The following is a 23,032-nucleotide window of genomic DNA, read 5'->3' as shown; positions in this document are numbered from 1 at the left end:
CCTCTGCCTTCCCTGCTGTGGGGGTCCCCACCCCTGCCCTTCCTGTCCCTGTGGGTCCTGGCCCCTGCCAAAACAGACTTCACCTGCCCTGATTCCCAGGGAAGAGGCAGAAGGCACTTTTTTTTTTTCCCCCTCCCTGCCTGCCTTCCGGAGGGCCTTGGTGACAGAAGGGAGAATCAAGTTACCAGGGACTGGGTGGGGAGCAGGCCTTGGGCCACTGCCTTCCACGCCACTCAGAAAAGGATGCTGCTCAGGTCCCCAGTCCCTGCCACTTCCCTCCCTCCCCTGGGTCGTAGGGGGAGGAGAGGTGTGGAGGTCTAGCCTACAGGAGGACAACTTTGTTGTCTAATAGGCACTGTTCTTCCTACTCTTGGTATTTAATCTCTCCCTATGTAAACAGCTCTGGTTACCCCTGGTTACCTGTAAACACCCCACCCTACTCCCAGTGCCCTGGTAAATTTAACTCTCCCAACTTGGCTATAGAGCAGGAAAGGCTGTGTGTGTGTGTTTGAGTATGTGATAAGCCCTGACTGGAGACAACAGGCAGTGGGTTCCAAGACCACAGTGAATTTGGGAAATCCATTACCATCATATAACAAGAATGTTACACCTGTGAATCATACTTGTATCCTCTTACACTTCCCCCTAACAGAGGCTTGAATCTTCACAAGGGGAAGGAAGGGAAAAGGACAATGCTATGTCTTTTTTTAAGGTGGGAACAGTCTCTGAAGGGCCTATAACTTGTTAAAGTTGCATGTGCAGCACCAGATGATAGGCAGGCTTGATCCTTTCACAAGCCATCACTGATGGCTAGATGATCATGGGGACACACCCAGTCAGGGGACCCACTCAGAGGCTGAGTCAGATTTGTCAATCTAGCCAAACCTGAGTCAGTGTGAGTGCATGGGGTGGGGGGTTGCTGTGTTTTTGCCCCAAGGCCAGCTAGGGCCTGAAACATAGTAGGAACTTAAAGCCGGAAGTTTAAGGGCAAATGGTGCTCACTGTCATTATCCCAGGGCAGTGACAAGTGGTGACTGCTTCCCCACCAGCACCTGTCCCTGGGGTGAATCCTGAGGTGGTGGGGGCTGGAGTGAGGGCCTTGCAAGTGCCAGAGCTCTTTCTGCCTCAGAAGGGCTTCAGAGAGGGGTCATGGCTACCCCAAAGGTTCCTAAGAGACCCCACATCAGTGTCTTGTTTTAGGTGCCAAGGCCATCTGTGAAAGCTAGAGCTAGCCACCCCAGGCCCTTCCAGTATGGTCCCACTAAAGGCAATGGGTCCAGCCAGGTACAGCTTCCCGAGGCCCTAGTACAACCTGAGGACTTGGGGGAGCCCTCCAAGCAAAGCTCCATCAAAGATCATGGGGTGATGGGTCAAGGAAGGTGGTGGGTGAACCCTTACATACTCTAGCTGGGACAAGTGATGAGAGGGCCAGAGAGAAGGGGTGTGCTCCGGTGGTAGGAAGACACTGGGGGGCTACCGGAAGATGAAATTGCTCAGAAGACCCCGAAAGTCTGGTCCTGGTCCCCGGGCTCCCATTCTGACCCACATGCCATGGTGCTTGACGTCAGGCTGGGCCCTGCTCGGCCTGTTTCTTAGCCTGTGAGCAGAGTTAGGCCTAGCTCCTGGCTTCAAACCTGCCCTTCCCTCACCTTCCCGTCAGCCCAAGACTGGAGAGCCATCCTAGGCCTCGGGCCCGCGCCAGAGGGGAACGTTGGAAAAGTAAAGCCCAGGACCCAAGGCCGTCCTGTGGGCGACGCCACTGATTCGCCATCGACCGCAGCCGCGGCCGCTTTAAGGCGCGGTGACCCCACGACATCCGCGGGCGGGGCGGGGACAATGCGGGCAGCCGCAGCACCCGCGGAGGCAAACGTGAGGGAGGTAGTGCGCGGCGCCCAGCCCCGCCATGCTGACCGCGCTCGCCCGGCCAGCCCGGCCTGGGCTCCCGGGGCAGCCGCCTGCGGCCCCCGCCCGGCGTCAGGACTCCTCTGGCTCGTCAGGCTCCTACCACACGGCTCCGGGTTCTCCAGGGCCCCCGGACGTTGGGCCGGACGCAGAGTGCCGGGCGCATTGGCCCGGGGTGGCCCCTGCGCTGGGGGCGGGCGCGCAGCCTCGCCTGTCCGTCAGCGCCCAGAATAGCCGCCAGCAGCCCGGGCCCGGCTCGGGTTTCCCGCGAGGCCGGGGCTCCAGCCCGCGGCCGCCCCAGCCGCAGCTGCGCATGCTGCCGTCGGGGGAGATGGAAGTCATCTTCGGCGCAGGGGCCCCGTTCCGCCGCTCCGACGCGGCGGATAGCGAGGTGCAGCAACTCACCGCCCGCGCTTTCCGCAGCCTCTCTCCGCCCGGGCCCGCGACTCCGGCTCCCGCGACACCGACGCCCCAGGCCCCCGACGGTGGCTCCCGCTGGGCCACTTACCTAGAGGTACGGCCCCGCGGGCCGAGTCCTGGGACCCCAGCGCAGTTCGAGTGTGTGGAGGTGGCGCTGGAGGAGCGTGAGGCTCCCGCCAGGTCCCGCACGGTGCCCAAGCGTCAGATCGAGCTGCGCCCCCGGCCCCAGAGTCCGCCGCGGGAGGCGGGAGCACCACCGCGCCCCCGGCTGCTCCTGCGCACTGGCTCCCTGGACGAGTCGCTGGGCCGCCTGCAGGAAGCCGCTGGCCTGGTGCAGACAGCACTGGCCAGAAAACTGAGCCCTGCAGCCCCTGCCCCAAGCAGCGCCACCTTCGGGCCCACGGGGCAGCCAGAGTGTGCGAGCCGAGAAACGGCCCGCAGTACCCGAAAGGTCCCGGAGGAGGCCAGGTCTCGGCCACCGCGCGTGCACTATGGTTCAGCACCCACCAAGGCACCGCGGCCGTGGCCCAGCCTCCGAGAGCGCGCGATTCGGCGCGACAAGCCCGCGCCGGGCACCGAGCCGCTGGGTCCGGTTAGTTCCAGCATCTTCCTGCAGTCAGGGGAGAAGACTCGGGAGGCACAAAGTCAGGAACTTAAGACTCGGTCCCCGCGACAGACTCCGGATCGAGCCATTCTGAGAGCACAGAGTCCGCCTTTCGAGTCGAGGGGCCCTCGGGAAGTTCCGAGTAAGGCTGGGAGGCCATGGAGCTCGTCCCCGCTGTGGCAGGCTCCAAATGGGACCGTACGGGGTCCTCACTGCCCGTCCCCCCAGAATCCGCCCCCGTGGAATCGGGCTATTCGGAGGGTAAGTAGCCCGTCGTTCCCTGAAGCATCCCGTGCATGGGGAAATCGGGATCCCGCTGTCGAGGAAACTGTCAGCAGAAGAAGCCCCTCCCCACCGACTGTTTCCCCGTGGAATCAGGGTGTCGCCAGGACAAGAAGCCCATCCCCTGAAGCTCCTTCCCTGTGGGAGGTTCCTCAACAGGCAGTTGGGAATACCGCAGAGGGCAGTAGGAGCGCGTATCCACCGGCCTTGTCCTCATGGGAGGCTCCAGATCGTGCTAATGGGACGTGGCATCCATCTCCCCAAGACACGTGGGGTCCCACACCACAGGGCTCATCCATAGTATCTACGTCTAAAGCTCTGAATGGGATAGGAATGGAAGAGCTGGGGCGGCCTAGGCCGCCCACACCTGGGACTCCGGAACTCACGGAGGCGCAAGGTCAGTCCTCGCGGGAGGTGCAGGATCTCGCCTTCCGAGGCAGTCAGCCGTCGCCAGAAGCGGCCGCGCCTGAGCTAACCCTCAGTCGCCTTGTGGGCCCTGTGGATGCCGATGTGCCCCGGGAAGCCCTGGGCCTTGGAGAGGCCGCCTCGGGACGGCCTCGCGTGGCCCTCCCGCGGCCCCGCGACGTACGCAAGATGGTGAAGACCACGTACGCGCCAAGCTTCCCCGCGGGAACCGCAGCTTTGCGGCTGCCTGCGCCCCCTGTGGAACCCGGCGCGGAGGAGGGCGGCGCGTCCGGGACCGAAGCGTTGCCCGCGCTGGCGTCGCCAGCCCCAGCTCACTACACTTCGGTTTACCTCAAAGACTTTCTTCCGGTCGTGACGCACCCCTACGAGCCCCCAGAGCCGTCCCCTGACGCGGTGCCCCGGGACGCCCCGCGGCCCAACGGGGCCCTGAGGCGGAGAGCGGAGAACAGCACGGCCAAACCCTTCGCACGCACGGAGATCCGCCTGCCTGCGGCCCTGGCCGTGGGCCGCCGGCCCGAGGGAGCGGGGGCAGTTGTGCGCGGTGCTGGCGGGGAGAGCCGCGAGGCTGAGGCGCGGCGCCTGGTCCCCGACGGCGAGGGGCGGACCAGCCCCTTAGGCGGCGCGCGCGCGTCACCCCAGCCGCCGCCCACGGGCCCGGGAGGGGCCCAGCCACCCCGACCACCGTGCCCCCGCTCGCCTCAGGCGCACCCCAGCTCGAGCGCCGGGACAGCACCCGAAGTGGAGACGTCTCCTGCAGCTCCCGAGCCGGCGACTGCGATCCAGTCGTCTCTCCTGCGGGAGTCCCAGGCGTCGGCCGGCAGAACCGGCCCGCCCCAACCCCGCGCTGCCTCAGCGCCTCCGACGGACCGGCCCCTCGAAGGCCCCCTCCACGGGGCACGCAGGCCCCCAGGGACTGCGTACCCGGGGAAGGTCCTGGTGGACCCCGAGAGCGGCCGTTGCTACTTTGTGGAGGCGCCGCGGCAGCCTCGGCTACGGCTACTCTTCGACCCCGAAAGCGGGCAATACGTAGAGGTGCTGCTGCCGCCATCGCCCCAGGTGCCACCACGCCGCGTCTACACCCCGCTGGCCCTGGGCTCTGGCCTCTACCCGCCCGCCTATGGGCCTCTCCCGGGCCTCTCAGTGCCACCGTCCCTGGCCCCAGCGGGCTTCAGCGGCCCCCAGGTACCCTGGGCCTCCGACGCGGGGCCCCTGGACGGGATGTACTACCTGCCAGTGAGTGGAACCCCCAGCCCCGCTCCCCCTCTGCTCCTCTGTGCTCCGCCCAACAGTTCGAGTTCAGCCCAGCCCGGCAAGGGGTCCTTGTTCTCAGTGTGAGGCCCCAGGGCCTATCCTGGGTGTTGGGGCCTGTTTGATAGCCTTGGGGGTTCTGGCATCTAGTCCCCTGCCCGGTTCCTTCTATCACCTCTTTCTTTTACCCAGCCCACCCAGTCTTCACACTGGAAGTTACCTTCAGAGGATATATCTGAGACTTTGGGACTGATGGAGCTGAAACTCAGAAAGTGGCTGCCTACTTTCTCCCCCAACAAAATTGTATACTCCTTTCCCAGGCATCCCCAGAGTGTGGTGTGTTTGTGTGTTTGTGAGGAGTCTCTGGAGTTGTTCCTAGGAACTGACTTGAGGGGGTGTTGGAGTTCAGGAGGAGCAACAAGGAATAGGATCAGCAGAGGGCGGATGTGTCCCTCCCTGAAGGTGGATCCAGCTGCGGTGGAGTAGGCTAGTGGGCGCTGGTGCAATGGAGGGAGGACTGTGGCTAGCAGCTCTGTTGTTCTTTGGAAGAGGATCTGAGCCTTGGCCTGGGAGGTCATGTGGGAAAGGCTAGTGCAGCCCCTGGGTCAGGCTGGATCTGAGGAAGGGAGCTGTGGGGACGGCAGGTGGAGGTGGAGCAGGGAAGTTATATGGAAGGGGCTATGGAGGGTCAGCCTGGAGATGGGGATTGGGTAGGGAGGCAGCTATAGTCTCCAGCTGGGAGCCCCACTTCTCATCCTCTCCTCAACCTCAGCATCTGACTTGGCTTCTCAAAGCCATCAGAGCTGAGCTGGCTCATCCTGGGGCCAGGAGTGGAGGTTTAAGCCATTCCCACCCAAGTTGGGGGCCAGATGCAGTGACTCATCAGAAAGGACTTGCAAACAGGGAGGATGTTTCAGCCTCTTGACCCCTCTGGGAGTAGTGGAGGGTGGGTTAGGGCTGCCAGTAAAAGGGATGCCATGGGGTGGGGAGCAAGGCAGGGAGACTTGGAGCCCTCTGCTGATTGCACTCCCTCAGTAACAGATGTGGCAACCATGCCCAGAGAGGGCCTGGCTCGGCAGACTGGTCAAAGCAAGGAGGGAACAGGACCCAGAGCCTGTGTGCTAATTGCCTTGAGATAGCAGGAGCGTCTGAGGAGGGCTGAGAGAGATGCATGGGGTAGGACATGTGAGTCTGTGTGTAGTTCTGAGCTTGAAGTGGCGGGGCTTTGTTGACTGATATGTGATGAGTCTGGGGAAGAACAGTTCCCATTAGGAGCAGTTGTTAGGGATGGAGATTGATGCCTTACTTAAATTCCAGGCCCCTAGGCGGTCTGGGTCCCTTGAAGTCCCAGACTCCCTGCCTTCGGCTGAAAGTTGACTGGGAGAGCTATGAGTCAGAATAACCTGAACAACTTCTCATGGCCAGGGATGCGGGTTCTGATGGCATGGAAGGCCCTGGTCCCCTCACCTCATCCTGGTGTGCAATAAATCACTGATCCAATGAGCCACGATGCTTGGAACAACTGGTGTAAGTTGTCTGATTTCTAATTTACTGCTGCGACTTCTAACACCCCCTTTAACACTCTTCTCTGCCTGGGTATGGTCTGGGTGGAGGCGGCCCTAGGGCTCAGGGAAGGAGCCCACGTGTGTCTTTCATGGATGTGACATCCTGGCCTCAGCAAACTCACCTCCCAGGGAGGAAACCCTAGGCTGGCAACCACACCTGGCAACCTCATTCATCCTGGTGGCTGGGTGGCCAATGGGCTTTAGTTACTCAGGCTTGGGGCCTCGTTTCAGTATGGCCCTTCTAGTGTATGGTCTTGGATTCATCACTTCTGTCTAAGCTTTCCTATGCTCATAAAAATGACACAAATCACCTCTTCCCTCAAGGTACTCAGTTCAGTGCCCACTGAGTGGCCAGACTTCAGGGGAGGGATCCGCCCCCACGTGCCCTTGCCCAGGCCCAGCTTCCCCCTATGTCACTGCTCCCTATCTGTGAAATGGAGCCCAGTTGGCTACAGTGGGGATCCCAGCAGAGGAGATGCACACGTGGCATCTCTAGGCCCCTAGAGGAAGGAAGAAAGTGGGAGGGGTGAGTTGTTGGTTCCCCATTGGTCTGGGTCAGGCTTTCCGGGGTGGCTCCCTCTGTACACATGCACATGCACACCTGCACCCCAGCCACATGCTCACTGAGCCATCTCCACTGACCATGAGGCTGTCACTGCCACTGACACTGCTGCTGCTGGGAGCCTGGGCCATCCCAGGGGGCTCTGAGGACAGGGCCCCACTCACAGCCACTGCCCCACAGCTGGATGATGAAGAGAAGTACTCAGCTCATATGCCTGCTCACCTGCGCTGTGATGCCTGCAGGGCAGTGGCCTACCAGGTGAGTACCTCCCCCCATACAGTTCCCCTGCCCCTGTCCAGGTCCCTCCTGAAGCCAGTCCCCTCCATCTACCTCAGATTCTACCACTGGCTTTGATTTCCAAACCCCCACCCTGAGCCCTGAGTTAGACTCAGCTTTCCATGATATTGACAACTGCACCTCACCCAAACCCCCATGCCTCAGTTTACCCATCTCTCGGCCCAACAGAAAGGAAATAATCTGGGACAACCCACAGTATCTTGAGACCCCAGGGAGTCACCAGCCTATCCTCTCAGACTCCTCCGTTTCCAGGCTTATCCTCAGGTCTAGACTCCTTCCCAAAACATGACTGGGGAGTACTGGTGTATTTGTGCATGTATGCACATGGGTTGAATGCATGAATATGAGTATGTGTGTGTCTTGAGTTCACACAGAAACCTATCCAGCATGCCTAAGTAACTCTGTGGAGCAAGGCAAGCCTATGAGTACACGTGTCATTGAAGACTGGGCTCTATTTTTTTTTTTTTCCTTTCCTTGTTCTCATGGTTTAAAATAGCATGGCTGATGGGCAGGTGTGCACTGGGGAAGGAGCCCCAGTGCTCAGGCCTAACTTCCTACTTCAGTGTTTCCTACCCACACACCTCAACCCCGGGAAGTGGATCCTACCTCAGCAGACCCAGTCCCAGCTTTCAGAACCTGGGGGAGGGCTGTGAGGCTACCTGATAAGAGCTTCTTGCTTAAAAGTCTCCCTTGCCACCTCACTCTCTCCCAGAGACCCAGGCTCCTGCCTGACCCTCCCCCACCATTGAGCAGTCTTGAAACCCTGGCTCTTAACCCCTCCTTGTTCTAGATGTGGCAACATTTGGCAAAGGCAGAGGCCAAACTTCACACCCCTGACTCAGGCGGGCGGCAGTGGGAGCTGAGTGAGTCGGTATACATAGATGTCCTGGACAAGAGCTGTTCCCAGAGCTGGCAGGGGTGAGTCAAGAATCTGGCCCCTACCACCCTCCTCTAGCAGTAGGGCTGATGGGTAGAGATTCCCACTCTCCCACTCACACCAGACACATAGTCCACTAGGGCTTTGGTCCAAGGTAGGGGGCTGGTTGGAATGAAGTCTGAGATCTAGAGCTGGGGGCAAGTAGAATGCTACGTGGCTTGGGGACAAGGTTGCTGTGTGACCTCAGGCCAGGGGCTTTCCCTCTTTGGTTCTGTTTCCCATCAGGGAGGATCAGAATCTGGGCTCTGAATTCAGCAAATGCCCAGTGTGCCCAGCTTCATGCGGGGGTATTATCCCTTGCTGGCAGGGCTCCCATTAATGCTATATGCCTCTCCTTCCTGCTGCTTCCAGCTATGGGGTTCGAGAAGTGAACCAGGTGAAACGTCTCACAGGCCCAGGACTCAGTAAGGGGCCAGAGCCAAGCATCAGTGTGATGATCACAGGGGGCCCCTGGCCCACCAGGTGACAGGAGTGAGGGTGGGGTGGGATGGAGACCTTGGAGCCTTGATCGGCTAGCCCCCTGAGGGGCAGGCAGGGGTCTGAGGCTCCTGTTGGGTTCCCCTAGGCTCTCCATGACATGTTTCCACTACCTGGGCGAGTTTGGAGAAGACCAGATCTATGAAGCCCACCAACAAGGCCAAGGGGCTCTGGAGGCATTGCTGTGTGGAGGACTGCAAGGGGCCTGCTCAGAAGAGGCACCTGTCACAAGGACGGAGCTCTAGTTCAACTCCCTCCCCTTCCTGGTCAGGCTCTGAGGAGAGGTGCGGTGCCCTCTGGATTTGCCCCACTCCTCTCTGCAGGCTGCCTGGAGGGCAGGGGGGCCATGCTTTTCCATGCTGCCATGCCCCCTCCCTCCTTCCAGCTTTAGGACATTGGGGTCAGGTATATGATGGGGGCAGGAGAGGGTGGGTAGGGGAGAGGCCTTCCCCTCTGGACTCAAATAAAACCCAATGACCTAGATTTCTTGATTCCTTCTTTGCAAAAGGCTCTTGTAGGGCTGGGAGGACAGACATTGGCATTTCTGCTGATGTTGTACCTAGGGAGGGCCAAATATACTTGCTTCCCCACAATTTCCCAGAGGTAGGTGAGGTGTGTCATAGCTAGAAATGTGAGCGAGCTGTCAAAGGATGGACCTAGTTGCATGGATGGTGAAACTGCAAATCCATCACGAGAGAAGAGAAAAACCAGTGAAAACTCCATGAGCAGGCTGCCTGGCAGGCATACCTACTCAGCCACTCTGTACTGTTTGGGCCCCTCCCTGAACACTAGTATAGTTGGGTCTATGCCCAGGAGCTGCTCAACATCTGGACTTTCCCTCTGACCCCAGCTGACAAGGTTGGGCCCTATGTGTCTGCCTGGGACTAGGCAGGGCAGAGTTTCTGGATCGAGCTGGATTCAGTATCTTGGCTCTAAGTCCTGCTGTCACCAGAAATTCCTTTGACCTGGGACCTTTTCTTAGCACTGGAGGAAAACACCCCACTTGGGCCCTGCCTAAGAATGGGAACCTGTGGGCAAGCAGCCCTGGGAGGTGGACAGAACAAATACTCTAATCCCCAGTTGAGAGACACAGAAACTGAGGCTTAGAAAGTCAAAGAGGGGGCACCTGGGTTGGCTTAGTCAGTTAAGCACCTGACTCTTGATTTTGGCTCAGGTCATGACTCAGAGTGGTGAGATCGAGGCCCTCAACAGACTCCACGTAAGAGCACAGTCTGCTTAAGATTCTCTCCCTCAAAAAAAAAAAAAAATGTATCTCCCTCTCTTCCTACCCTGCCCCCCCAACTTGTGTGTATGTATGTATGTATGTGCATACACACACACTCTCTCTCTCACACAAAAAAAAAAGAAAGAAAAGAAAAAGGAAAGGAAAGGAAAGAGGAAAGGAAAGAGGAAAGGAAAGGAGAAAAGAAAAGAGGCTCAGACCAAGTCCCAGGCTGAGTAGTGGCAGTAGTGGCAGGGCTGATAGGGGATTCTGATTCTGGGGGTAGAGGAAGGTCACTGCTGGAGAAGTGGGTGTGCTCTGGGGAGGCCCTGACCTCCCCAGCCTGCATGACTTATACTGCAGCCTGGTCCCTTGCATTCCATTACTTGCTGCTCCCTATCTGCCTGAGGCCCCTCCTCCCTGGCCTTTAACCCAGGAGAGAACCCCTAGTCACGGGGAAGAGAGCCAGTACCCACAGAGCCGGCTGAGTTGTCAGTAGTACTGGGTGTGGAGATGGGAGCCTGTGACAAGGACCTGGGTGCCTGTGTTCCTATGGAGTCATTTAGACACACTCTGCAGCACAGTCTGGGTGTTATGGGTCCATTTGTTTGTGTATCTGAAACCATGTGTGGGGAATCCCTGGGTGTCTCAGTGGTTTGGTGCCTGCCTTTGGCCCAGGGCATGATCCTGGGGTCCCAGGATCGAGTCCCATGTCGGGCTCCTTGCATGGAGGCTGCTTTTCCCTCTGCCTGTCTCTCTCTCTCTCTCTCTCTCTCTTTCTCTCCCTCTCTCTGTGTCTGTCATGAATAAATGGATAAAATCTTTTAAAAAAATAAGAAAGAGGGATCCCTGGGTGGCGCAGCAGTTTGGCGCCTGCCTTTGGCCCAGGGCGCGATCCTGGAGACCCGGGATCGAATCCCACGTCGGGCTCCCGGTGCATGGAGCCTGCTTCTCCCTCTGCCTGTGTCTCTGCCTCTCTCTCTCTCTCCCTCTGTGACTATCATAAATAAATAAAAATTAAGAAAAAAAAAAAAGAAAGAAACCATGTGCAACTTGCCTGCCTTGTCTCTGTGTATATGGCATGTGTAGTTTGGGTTGAACTGAATGTCCATGGGACTGTGCACCAGAATGTAAGGGGTGGGGCTCTGTCTCCACAGCCCACTGGTGAGTACTGGGGTGGAGAGAGGCGGGGAAGAAGGTGCTAAGGAGCAGTTTCAAAGCTTCAAACTGGTCAGACAACTTTGGGACACCTGGGAGCAGGAACCAAGGAAGGAGACAAGGAGATAGGCAGACAGAGGAAGAGCTGGAGGCTGGACAGGCTGCCAGATTCATAGCTGTGGCATGAAGCTGCTGCCTAGCTGGAGAGCACAGCTGCCTACGGGCCCTTGGAGCAGGGCCTGGCCATGGGCCCAACAACCCAGAAGTAGGTGGGCCCTGGGGGGCTTGCCCTGGGGCAGCACAGAGAGAGGCAGAACCAGGAACCTTAGGCCCTGTCCTCATGGCTGAGGAGCCCTAGCTCCTCGGACCCTCCCCAAGTCCCTTCAGCCAGCTCCAGGCCTGTGACTGGAAGAGAGGACAGGCTGAGTCCAAGGCAGGCTTCAGTGGCCGGGTGACATGCACTCACACAGGGCCCAGTGCTTAGAAAGGTTTGGTTTAATTTGATTTAATATTCTGTTGTTGTTGTTGTGTTAAAATTCATAATACTAAAAAAAGAAAACTCATAATACTTTTGGAATGGGGGCCCCAAATCTTCATTTTGCGCTGCAGATTATACAGCCAGTCCTGACTGGGAGGGGAAGGGAATTGTCCTGACATAGGGTACAGGCAAAGCTGGACCAGCCTGGGCAGCTTCTCCTCCAGAGGCCCATCTGTTTTGTGCCTCTGTGATGCTGAGGGGTAAGTGGCCATGTGTGGGGAAGGCAGCCCTTTATTGAATTTATTTATTTTAAAAAAATATTTTATTTATTTATTCATGAGAGACACACAGAGAGAAGCAGAGACACAGGGAGAGGGAGAAGCAGGCTCCCTGCAGGGAGCCCAATGTGGGACTTGATCCCAGGACCCCAAGATCACACCCTGAGCCAAAGGCAGACGCTCAACCACTGAGCCACCCAGGCGCCCCAGCCCTTTATTGGATTTAATGGCTAATTTATAGCATGAACTCAGGGGTTGAGGCCAACCTAAGGTTTTGGAATGGTGTCTAAAATCTTGCTACCTCAGTCAGATCACATCTCCTAGATCTGTTTCCTCAGCGGTAAATGAGGTTAACACCACCTAACGCCTGGGGTTGAACACAGCAATACATAGCAGTTGCTTGGCAGGCAGTGATTCCTCATTATGGAGAATGACTATAATGATGATAATTATTAACTTGATATTAAAAAGTGGGGAAGAGTTTTATTCAGAGTGTGACCTAATTAAGTGCCCACTGCCATTCTCTTCTGCACCATCCAGAGCTTGGTGAACTGTCCACTCCTCACCTCCACCCTGCCCTCTCTTAGAAATAAGAACAGGGCCCTTGCCCAGGCTCAGGTGCAGGCTGGGATGGGCAAGTGCGCAGAAGGTAAATGTGGCAGAGGCTTGGGTGGCTTTTACCACAATGGCCGTAGTTAATACGTTACCTCCACCCAGGCCTGCCTTTCGCAATCAGAGCTGGAGATCTGGTTACAGATTTACTTCAAACGATGTCTGATGTGTGGACTAAAGTCCTCCTTGGCCTTCGTAAAGCCATCCTCTCTCTTCCTCAGGAACTGCTCACACCTGTGCCCCAAAGATGAGGGCCCAGGAGAACCTGGAGAGCCGGACACAGGTGCTGGGAATGGGTGGGAGCTGGGTGGGCACAGGCTTGGGTGGTGGCTAGAGAGCCTGCTAGTGCTTTCCCCCTGGGAAGGCAGAGACAAACGTTCCGACAAACTCGATTGAGAGTGACTATCCCAGGCAGAAAGTAGCAACTGGGGGATGGGGTGCGGGTGGCCATGAGGGTGCAGGAGTGGTCAGCTTGGGACTGGCTGACTCCTGCTTGAAGACCAGCAGGGACCCAACCTACCTACCTCCAGGGAAACCCCAAGGACCTCCAAGTGGCAAGGGTGGGACCAGAGGCTGCCCAAGAGGGCCTGTCCGCAGACTTCAGCCCTTTGGCCCCCTCTCCTGTTGCCCCTTGGGGCCTTCTTAGAGGCCATCCCCTTGGCCAGAATGCCCTGTTCCCAAGGCCTCCGGGAGCCAGCACAGTGGGCTCATCCCTGCACAAAAGAATGTGAGGAGGGAGCCACAGGTAGCCAGGTCAAGAGACAGCTGGTTGGATGAACCAAGAGGGAGGGTGGGGCTTGGACCCCATTCTGAGGATCCTACAGGCCACTCAGGCTACCTGATTGATTCTGGGGCAGAATGGACTCTGCTGGTCCCCATCACTCCACCCTGAGTTACTTCTCCCTGCTACCCTAGCATGAATCCGTGGGCTCAGCAGGGACCTCCACGAGGGATCCCACAATGTCCCTGCCCACAGAACCCAAGTTTGATATGTTGTACAAGATCGAGGATGTGCCACCCTGGTACCTGTGCATTCTACTGGGCTTCCAGGTGGGTTTTCTCATAGGGTTTCCCCACCCTGACTCTGCACTCTCCCCAGGATCCCAGCCCTGTTCCTGGCCAACAAGTTTATCTAGGGTAAGAGCAAAAGAAACCTAACGTCAACAATAGTGAACTGTCACCGAGCTGGGGTGGGGAGAGGGGTCTGATGGGGCCTGAGAGATTATCTCTGGGAACAGGTGTCACCAGCCAGACAGAATAGAACGTCAGTCACAGGGAGGAGGACCCACTCTACAAAGCCACAGGAATAACCTAGGGGCAGATTAGTAAACCAGAAAGAGGTGTGACCAGTAGCTCTCTGGGAATCCCACGTAGGAATCTCAGTCCCAGGTGAACACACTGCTAGGGTTAGCAGGGGGTCAGGTCCACTGAGGCAGACATGAGAATTTGAGGGTGTCCCTGTGATCCCGATGGGCCCTGCCCCATGCACTCTCCCCCATCCCCTAGCATTACCTGACATGCTTCAGCGGTACCATTGCTGTGCCCTTCCTTCTGGCTGAGGCGCTGTGTGTGGGCCGTGACCAGTACATGGTCAGCCAGCTCATCGGTACCATCTTCACCTGCGTGGGCATTACCACCCTTATCCAGACCACACTGGGAATCCGGTAAGCTGCCCTCCCCTGGCCTCCCCACCCCCAACATATAGTGGTCCACACAGCAGGAGCAGGTGGTTTCTCTGAGGGCTCTTTTTAGGGAGAGAAAAGTCGCTATCTGCTCTCACTTGCTACCCCAGCCATCCTTAGAGGCAGGCAGCTGGGATCCTACCCTGGGCCCCTGAGGCTCCTCAGAGGAAGGGAGTCGGTGGGCTTAAGGGAATGTACCCTATCTGGGCTCTCCCCCTGTTAAGCCCCACTCTGGATAATCAGAACCCACCCAATCCTGGCTTTTAGGTTCTGTGTGGGCCCCTTCAATGGCCCATCCTCCTGAGGGTACCCTGCCCCTGGGTGGCCAAAAGATGGTTGTGTGGTGGGAGGATGGAGGAAGGTTGTGAGTGGAGCTTGGATACAAGAGCTGAGCTGTCCATCTCCCTGCATGTGGCTCCTCAACCGTCAGGAGCTGGGGTTGAGAAGGTAAAAGGGAAGGTTGTGGGACAAAGACTCCATTTGTTTTCTTCCTCGGGCCTCCAAAATGTTCGAGTCCTGCCTAGGGCCACAGTGACTTTTCTCAGCTCTGCCCTGGCCCTTGTCCCTCTGTGTCTTGGCCTCTGGGTGTGACTTTTCTCTCCTTCTCTCTGTGCGCCTCTCTCCCCATCTCCCCTGTCTCTGTGTCCCTGCCCACCCCACCCCTGCCGTTCTGTGCCTCTTCTTCTAGGCTGCCACTGTTCCAGGCCAGCGCCTTTGCATTTCTGGTCCCAGCCAAAGCCATCCTAGCCCTGGAGAGATGGAAATGCCCCCCAGAAGGTGGGCACACTTTTCGGGGGCTGTGATGGAGAGGGGAGGCCCAGGAGCCCGGAAGTGTGGACAACTGTCCCGAGTCTAGACCATGGGGTACATTCATGGAGCACCTTCTCTTCCTCTCTTTGTTCCCTGGCCATGTGTGTGTCCCTGTCTCTGCTCCCAGAGGAGATCTACGGTAACTGGAGTCTTCCCCTGAACACCTCTCATATCTGGCACCCGCGGATACGAGAGGTGGGTTTGCACCTGGGATGTTAGAGGCTGGACCTGAGGAGGGAGCTAGATGGGAGTGAGGGCCATTGCTGAGTTGGAGGATTCAAAGAGGTGGTCCAGGAGCTTTCTTTAAAATGTAGACGTCAGAGCCTCTACATAGTGGCTTACACTAATCTTTGCTCTTCTAGGTCCAGGGTGCAATCATGGTGTCCAGCATGGTGGAGGTGGTGATCGGGCTGATGGGGCTGCCTGGGGCCCTTCTCAGCTACATAGGACCTCTCACGGTCACCCCCACCGTCTCCCTCATCGGCCTCTCTGTCTTCCAAGCCGCTGGTGACCGAGCTGGCTCCCACTGGGGCATCTCAGCTTGGTGAGCGGCCACCAGGCCTGATCTTTGCCCAGCCCCAGCACTTTCACCCTTTTCATGTCCTGGACCCAGCCCAGCCTACCAGCCATCATTCCTTTGTGTCTTCTGCCCCTAGTTCCATTCTTCTGATCGTCCTCTTCTCCCAGTACCTGCGTAACCTCACCTTCCTGCTGCCTGTCTACCGCTGGGGCAAGGGTCTCACTCTCTTCCGTGTCCAGATCTTCAAGATGTTTCCAGTGAGGAGCTGACAGGCAGCTGGGGCTGGGACTAGGGCAGGGACTGAACCTGTGTCCAGGGCAAAGGTTGGGGGGCAGGCCTGGGACAGCAGAGGAGCTAGAGCCAGAGCACAGATAAGGTCCTTGTCAGGGTCTAGAGAAGGTATAAGGGCCCAGGTCTGAGCTAGAGCAGGGTAAGGGCTGGGGCTAGGCCTGAGTCAGGGGCTGGTGAGCCTGGACCAAGACCTGCGGGGCCCTCAGTGCTCCCCTCACACTACCCCACTTCAGATTGTGCTGGCCATCATGAGCGTGTGGCTGCTCTGCTATATCCTGACCCTGACGAATGTGCTGCCCTCAGACCCTACAGCTTATGGCTTCCAGGCACGAACAGATGCACGAGGGGACATCATGACTATCGCACCCTGGATCCGCATCCCCTACCCCTGTGAGCCACCCTACTGGCCCCTCTGCCTCCAGTCAGATTACCTATGAGGCCCCTGATAACTATCCAGTTGATGACGTAATTAGCATTAGCTGTCCATTTATAGGATACTAGGCAGGCTGTTTCCCCAAAGCTTCACTCCAGCTTCATAGCTCCGAGTGATCCCAAATAAGCTCCCACAACTGTATAGCTCCCACCCCAGCTGGAGGTCCCTAAACTCCACTCCCCCTCCCATGTACTGCCTAGCCTAGTCTCCTCCCTGACCCAGTCAGCAGCACTGTACCCACCCTCCAATCTCCCTCTGATCCAGGTCAGTGGGGCCTGCCCACAGTGACTGCGGCTGCTGTTCTGGGAATGTTCAGTGCCACGCTGGCGGGCATCATTGAGTCCATCGGAGATTACTATGCTTGTGCCCGCCTGGCTGGCGCACCGCCCCCTCCAGTACATGCCATCAACAGGTACAGCCACCTGCCCTCTCCCACATCTGATCCTCTCAGAGGCCACTCAGGAAGCAATCATAGAGACAGGGTTGAGAACCAAGTGTGGACTTGATCAAGTAGTACTTTCCAGACCTTGTTCTCTGTGTTTATGAAATGGGGATGCTCTCCTCACCAAGTGTTTTGAATAGCTGAGATAATGAAGCCTAAGGGAAACTATGGTCATCGACAAGCTTTCATATGCCTAAGCTAGCCCTGTCCACATGCATTCTCTTTTGCAATATACTAATGACTGTGAGACAGGTACCCTTATTATCCCCATTTTACAGATGAGGAAATCGATGCCCAGGGTCACCAGAGGGATTAAATTCAGGGCACTGGGACTAGCACTCTGGACATGGGCTCTTGGCTCCCAGATCTACCTCTGGCTTGGAGTGGGGAGTATTATGGACAGAGAACTGCAGCTTGGCACAGTCGCAAGAAGGCGAGCTGCCTGCCCAGGGTGAGGGGAAGACACAACCCAGGTCAGAGCCTGGACTAAGCTCTCAACTCGCCTTTTCCTTACAGGGGCATCTTCACTGAAGGCATCTGCTGCATTATTGCAGGGCTGTTGGGCACAGGCAACGGGTCTACCTCGTCCAGCCCCAACATTGGCGTTCTGGGGATTACCAAGGTGCCACAGAACAGAGTGGCACAAAGCCCTACCCTGTCTTTGGTGCAAACAAGCCCAGGCCCCCCTCTGTGCTGGCTGTTATAATAGGCCTTCCCCCCTCCCGGAACTCACCCTGCCCAGCCTGGCCCCAGGGCCTAAGCTGGCCCTGGCTCCTTTGCAGGTAGGCAGCCGGCGCGTGGTGCAGTATGGAGCAGCGATCATGCTAGTCCTGGGCACGATTGGCAAATTCACTGCCCTTTTTGCTTCGCTTCCCGACCCTATACTGGGGGGCATGTTCTGCACGCTTTTCGGTGAGTGCTGCGTGTGGCCGGGCGTCGCCTTGCAGTCTTGGTATGGTGGAGCCCACCCTGCCCACGTGGCAACCCCAGCAGTTATCCTGTGCCCTCAGGCATGATTACGGCTGTGGGGCTGTCCAACTTGCAGTTCGTGGACATGAACTCCTCCCGTAACCTGTTCGTGCTCGGATTTTCCATGTTCTTTGGGCTCACGCTGCCCAATTACCTGGAGTCCAACCCCGGTGCCATCAACACAGGTACCTAAGCCAGTCAGAATGTGTGGGTTGGAGGGAGGAGGTGTGGTGGACTCAACTCAGGACATGGCTCCCTCTGCCCCCAAAAGGTACCATATTACAGAATCACAAATCTTGCCCAACTCTGGATGTGAAGCGGAAGCTGAGAAGCTATTGAGCAGCTGTTCTTTACTAATACTTTCTATGGACAGGCATGGAGCTTTACATGTGCTCACTTATTAGGTACAACAGCTCCAGGAAACAGATACCACTGTCCTTCTCCACATGACAGGAAGAAAGTGAGGCTCAGAGAAATTAAATTATTTGTCCCAAGACAACAAAACTGGGATTTGAATCTAAGGACGAGAAAGGCAGAGGTCCAAATAGGTGTGAAAGTTGGGATTTGTATGCTTTCATCGCATGTCTACTTGCCAACATGCCCATTGGCCTTGTCCTATTCCACAGGCATTCCTGAAGTAGACCAGATTCTGACTGTGCTGCTGACCACAGAGATGTTCGTGGGTGGGTGCCTCGCTTTCATACTGGACAACACAGTGCCAGGTATGGGTAAGCCCTGGGAGGGAAACACAGAACTAGGCTGGGCTCATATGCATTCCAACAGATGGCCCCTCAGTCAGAAGTGTGGCCAGGACCCACGCAATGCAGACCCTGCAAGAAGCAGGAACAGTTGGGCTGGCAGAGTGCCCACAGGCTGGAAGGAGAGACCACTGGCTAGACAGAAGCACAGACATGCCTCATAGGTCTCCGAGAGAGCAAGTCTAGTTGTTATTCCCAGGCTCTGGGCCCCGTGACTTGTTTCCTATTTCTTGATAGTCATCAAGTTGAGGGGTGCCTTTGGGAGCCTTTGTTTTCTTACATTAGGGCAGATACAAATGAAGCATCAGTTTGCTGGCATATTTGGAGTGGGTTTTGCCAACCAACCTGTCACACTGGCTACTAGGAGAGCCCCTAATATTTCCCTTTGGTATAACGGCTTTTTGCAGGGATTGTGGAAGATACTTTGTATGGGCCCTTGAGAACCTGACAGGCCCATGCCCTGTAAAATACAGAAACTAAATGCCACCAGTTGCTCTAACAAGTAACAAGCATAGTTAACATTTACCAAAGATCTACTGTGGGTCAGGCATGACACTATGTCTCACTTCAGTCTCAACAAGTATCCTGTTAGGCAGAGACTATCAACCCCATTTCACAAGGAAACAGAATCGGAGAGGTTGACTCACTAAAGTTCACAACATTTGCGGATTTAAAAGGTTGCAAATCTGGGATTTTAACAAAGTCCATTGGATGCAGTCTATGGCTTGTATCCTAGCCACTGTACCATACAGCCTGTTGGAGGTTTTCAGAGGACCTGGAAGATCAGGGAAAGCTCTGTGGAGGCAGAGGTTAAAGACTGCATCAGTCCAGGGCAATCAGGGATGGAAGCAGCAGGATGATGGCCCTCCACCCCCCACCAAATACAGCTGCAGGGTTGAAGCATGGGCAGGGAGGGCCTAGGTGCCATGGTCCTTTTAGGGATTTTAGCATCAGAAGATGAGAGAACTCTTGGTAGCAGCTACCCCTTGGGCTAATGGGAGGTACCCGCCCCTCTCTGCTTAGAGGAAACCAGGTTGTGGACCAGACAAATGGCAGCCACAATACCCAGGGAACTTGGGGAGATGGAGGGCATCAGGTGGACAGCTGTATATAGAGGGCCCTGTGATTTGGAAAGCTGGATTAAGCTACCCAGATGTTAACAACCTCAGACTGTCCCGAGTTCCTCACACCCCTGTCCTTCAACCCAACTACCTATCAGCAACCATCTCTGCTAGGAATCATGTATGTTATGCTACATAATCCTCAGTAGTCCTTCAATGTACATTGATGAGGAATCTGAAGTTCAGAGTGGTCAAATCACTTGCCTAAGGTTATACAACCTGAATTCACACTCAGGTCTAGCTAACTCAGAAGCCAGTCCTTAACCATGCAATCACACAGTTTCTTCTGTGTGATGGGCACTTTGCTAACAGGGTGCTTTGCATTTGCTCTTTCCCCATCTACAGCCCAAACACAGAAGGGCAAATTAGTTTAGCAAATGCTCCATCAGTCTTCTTTCACCCCAGCCCTCTTGTGAGATCCTGAGACCTCATGCACCCCTCCACCTCCCAAGGGAACATTCCCCTAGATGTAAATACATTTTGTATATCCTACTTCCAACAAAGATTTTACTTGGCTTGACTTCTTGCGGTCTGTATTACAAAAAGTTTATTTTCCTAATATGGAACCCTAATATTCAAATATTGGTACTGATTACAGTGTTTCTAAACATCCCTCCCTGCTCCCAAAGCAGAGACTGGACACAGTTAGGTCCTCCCTCATCAGCTTAGCATGTTAGCCCCATACTAAAGATGTAAGCTGACAATTACTTAACCTTTCTGCCAGGTTCTTCATATTTTTTGAAGAAATGAAATAATGAAATTAAAGCACTTAGCACAGAGCCTGGCACACTCTAGATACACAACAGATATTAATTATAACCAGTAACTTTTAGGGTTTCCTAGAGCTCTGGCCAAGTTAAGAGCCGAGATATCATGGATTCAGTAACCTCTCAGTCCCAGAAAATACTTGAGAATGAAGACAATGGATTCCAGAAATCTGTTTCAGGACAAGGTTATAGAGGTATGGAGGGGAGGTAGTGGAGGGCTGCTGGCCTGCTAATCTCACTGTCCTATTGCAGGAAGCCTAGAGGAACGAGGTCTGATACAGTGGAAGGCTGGGGCCCATGCCAACAGTGAGATGTCTACGAGCCTCAAGAGCTATGACTTCCCCATTGGGATGAGCATAGTAAAAAGGACTGCCTTTCTGAAATACATTCCTATCTGCCCCATCTTCAAAGGATTTTCTTCAAGGTCAAAAGCCCAGCTTCCAGTTCCAGAAGACCCTCCAGAAAATATACAAACTGGATCTGCATGCACCAAAGTCTGAAAAATTACTCCTAGGAAAGGTAGGACATACGTTAAGACTGTCTTTTGTGGAAGGGTTGAAAAGTCACAATATTCTTTAAACAAAGAAAATCAAAACCACTCAGTTTCCATTTTTGTGACTTATTTGACTCTTCAAGGGAAAGGTGGACTGGGTAGAAAGTCAATATATGGATTGTTGAGTTTAACTCCTTAGCTATTTCATAATGAGGATAGAACTTTTCAACTGTTGTGTGTCACTGAGGTTACAAGTATGCTGACATATGGATCCCTTCAGCCTTCCGAGTATCTAGGCATGAAATTGTAGCCCATATGAGACAAACTCTAGCCATAGGTAGCCCCATCTTTGCAATTCAGTATGCTAAAAACAAGCCCCCCTCCCCAAAACCTCACAACACTTTATGACATGAAATAGATTGAGAATTACTGACACTGCACAAAAACAGGGAAAAGTCTCTTACATATGCTGCCTTGTTTCAATAGTGGTAACAAAAACTCCTAAAATCAGAACAGGATGACTTCGATTACCCTAAAGCTGTGCCACATAGGCCCTGATGGGAGGATCTGTCTAAATGACATCAAAATTGAATAGCTGGGGCACCTGGATGGCTGAGTCAGGTTAAGCATCTAGCTTCGGCTCAGGTCCTGATCCTAGGGTCATGGGATTGAGCCCTGCATCAAGCTCCCTTTTCCTCTGCTACTCCCTTTGCTTTTTTCGCTCTCTCCCTCTCTGTCAAATAAATAAAGTCGTTAAAAAAAACCTATTGTTTTTTAAAAATATTTTATTATTTTTTAAAATTTTTTTAAAATTTATTTATGATAGTCACAGAGAGAGAGAGAGAGAGAGGCAGAGACATAGGCAGAGGGAGAAGCAGGCTCCATGCACCGGGAGCCCGATGTGGGATTCGATCCCGGGTCTCCAGGATTGTGCCCTGGGCCAAAGGCAGGCGCCAAACCGCTGCGCTACCCAGGGATCCCCAAAAAGATTTTATTTATTTATTTATTTATATGTGAAAGAAACAGAGAGGCAGAGACATGCAGAGGGAGAAGCAGGCTCCCCACGGGGAGCCTGATGCAGAACTCAATTCCAGGACCCTGGGATCACGACCTGAGCCAAAGGCAGATGCTCAACCACTGAGCCACCCAGGTGTCCCCAAAGAATAACAGATTAAAAACAAACAAACAAACAAACAAAAAAAAAAACAAAAAACAAAAAAACCAAAATGGAATAGCCGATGCTCTGAAACTTGCCATCTCTACCTGTAATGCAGATGCCTGACTCTCCAGTTAAACAACTCAGCAGTTGTAATATGCAGTTTCCCTGACAACCAAAGTTCCAACAAAATGAAAGCCAAGCCTAGAACAATCACTTAAACAGAACTTTCTATGTGTCAAGGACTGTCTTAAGTGCTTGATGTGTATTAATTTTTTTTTAAAGATTTTACTTATTTATTCATGAGAGACACAGGCAGAGAGAGAAGCAGGCTCCATGCAGGAAGCCCGATGTGGGACTTGATCCCAAGACTCTGGAATCATGCCCTCAGCTGAAGGCAGACGCTCAACCACTGAGCCACCCAGGCGTCCCATTGATGTGTATTAATTAATCACACAATCCTGAGACAATTAGTACTGCCATTTTATTTTATTTTTAAATTTTTATTTTTTTTAGTCATCTCTACACCCAGCCTGGGGCTCGAACTCACGACCCTGAGATCAAGAGACACACGCTCTTCTGACTGAGCCAGCCAGGTGCCCCTATTAATACTACCATCTTAAGCAGGTGAAAACTAAGGCACAGAGAGATCATGACTTGTCCATGATCACTGGACTCACAACTAAGAAGTCTGGCTAGCCTATGCTCTTTATCATTAGGTTACAATGCCTCTTTAATTCAAATTTATGATCTCCAATTATACTACATTATGGTAATTTGGCAGTATGTGGAAATTAACTCATTTATCCCTGTCTGAACTTAGAGGATCTGTAAGCTTCACACATTTGGCACCCTGCTGTGCCACTTGTGGTACTTAGTTGTTAGAGACAGAGGGGACTGGCTGTATCATGGCTCCAAAAAGAAAGAGAGCCAAGTAGGATTATCTCTGCTTTAGAGTTTCCTAAAAATCTACCTATTTTGGGGTGCCTGGCTGGCTCAGTCAGTAGAGCATTAGATTCTTGATCTTGGGGTCATTAGCCTGAACTGATGACCCCAAGATCAAGAGTCACATGCTCTACTGACTGAGCTAGCTAGGCACTCCAAGATGACTAAAACAACAAA

The 23,032-nt window shown here is 54.7% G+C and overlaps 3 protein-coding genes across 4 annotated transcripts; all 3 read left to right on the top strand.

The window, feature by feature from the left end:
- Window positions 1–134: 134 nt before the first annotated feature.
- Window positions 135–6,408, top strand: PROB1 (proline rich basic protein 1). Its single transcript, XM_038530257.1, has one exon. The coding sequence runs from the start codon at window positions 1,904–1,906 to the stop codon at window positions 4,967–4,969; it is 3,066 nt and encodes a 1,021-aa protein (XP_038386185.1). The 5' UTR covers window positions 135–1,903; the 3' UTR covers window positions 4,970–6,408.
- A 624-nt stretch (window positions 6,409–7,032) lies between these two features.
- Window positions 7,033–9,203, top strand: MZB1 (marginal zone B and B1 cell specific protein). Of its 2 annotated transcripts, XM_038530269.1 has the most exons (4): window positions 7,040–7,267; window positions 8,097–8,224; window positions 8,595–8,705; window positions 8,809–9,203. In XM_038530269.1, the coding sequence occupies exons 1-4, from the start codon at window positions 7,064–7,066 to the stop codon at window positions 8,963–8,965; spliced, it is 600 nt and encodes a 199-aa protein (XP_038386197.1). In that variant the 5' UTR covers window positions 7,040–7,063; the 3' UTR covers window positions 8,966–9,203. The 2 variants fall into 2 exon arrangements, with proteins under 2 accessions (XP_038386198.1, XP_038386197.1); XM_038530270.1 differs by lacking the exon at window positions 8,595–8,705 and having other exon boundaries at window positions 7,033–7,267.
- Window positions 9,204–12,672: 3,469 nt separating this feature from the next.
- SLC23A1 (solute carrier family 23 member 1) lies at window positions 12,673–20,859 on the top strand. The gene is given in 14 exon segments (NM_001109957.1): window positions 12,673–12,751; window positions 13,384–13,518; window positions 13,975–14,132; window positions 14,839–14,927; window positions 15,088–15,155; window positions 15,323–15,504; window positions 15,617–15,737; window positions 16,005–16,161; window positions 16,469–16,616; window positions 17,163–17,268; window positions 17,429–17,558; window positions 17,657–17,800; window positions 18,242–18,337; window positions 20,514–20,859. Coding segments are annotated over 14 exon segments (1,818 nt in total). The 5' UTR covers window positions 12,673–12,715; the 3' UTR covers window positions 20,762–20,859.
- Window positions 20,860–23,032: the final 2,173 nt, after the last annotated feature.

The sequence above is a fragment of the Canis lupus genome, chromosome 2 (genome assembly GCF_011100685.1).
Source record: "Canis lupus familiaris isolate Mischka breed German Shepherd chromosome 2, alternate assembly UU_Cfam_GSD_1.0, whole genome shotgun sequence".
NCBI classification, from domain to species: Eukaryota; Metazoa; Chordata; class Mammalia; order Carnivora; family Canidae; genus Canis; species Canis lupus.
The sequence above is the reverse complement of the archived record's forward strand: the minus strand, read 5'-3'. Positions and strand labels throughout refer to the sequence as shown.

Bases quoted from the DNA above. Each gene is read 5' to 3' on its own strand.
- MZB1 (XM_038530269.1), top strand. From the start codon at position 7,064: ATGCTCACTGAGCCATCTCCACTGACCATGAGGCTGTCACTGCCACTG. The intron at 7,268-8,096 runs GTGAGTACCTCC...TCCTTGTTCTAG, and splicing joins GCAGGGCAGTGGCCTACCAG to ATGTGGCAACATTTGGCAAA. The intron at 8,706-8,808 runs GTGACAGGAGTG...GGGTTCCCCTAG, and splicing joins GGGGGCCCCTGGCCCACCAG to GCTCTCCATGACATGTTTCC.
- PROB1 (XM_038530257.1), top strand. From the start codon at position 1,904: ATGCTGACCGCGCTCGCCCGGCCAGCCCGGCCTGGGCTCCCGGGGCAG.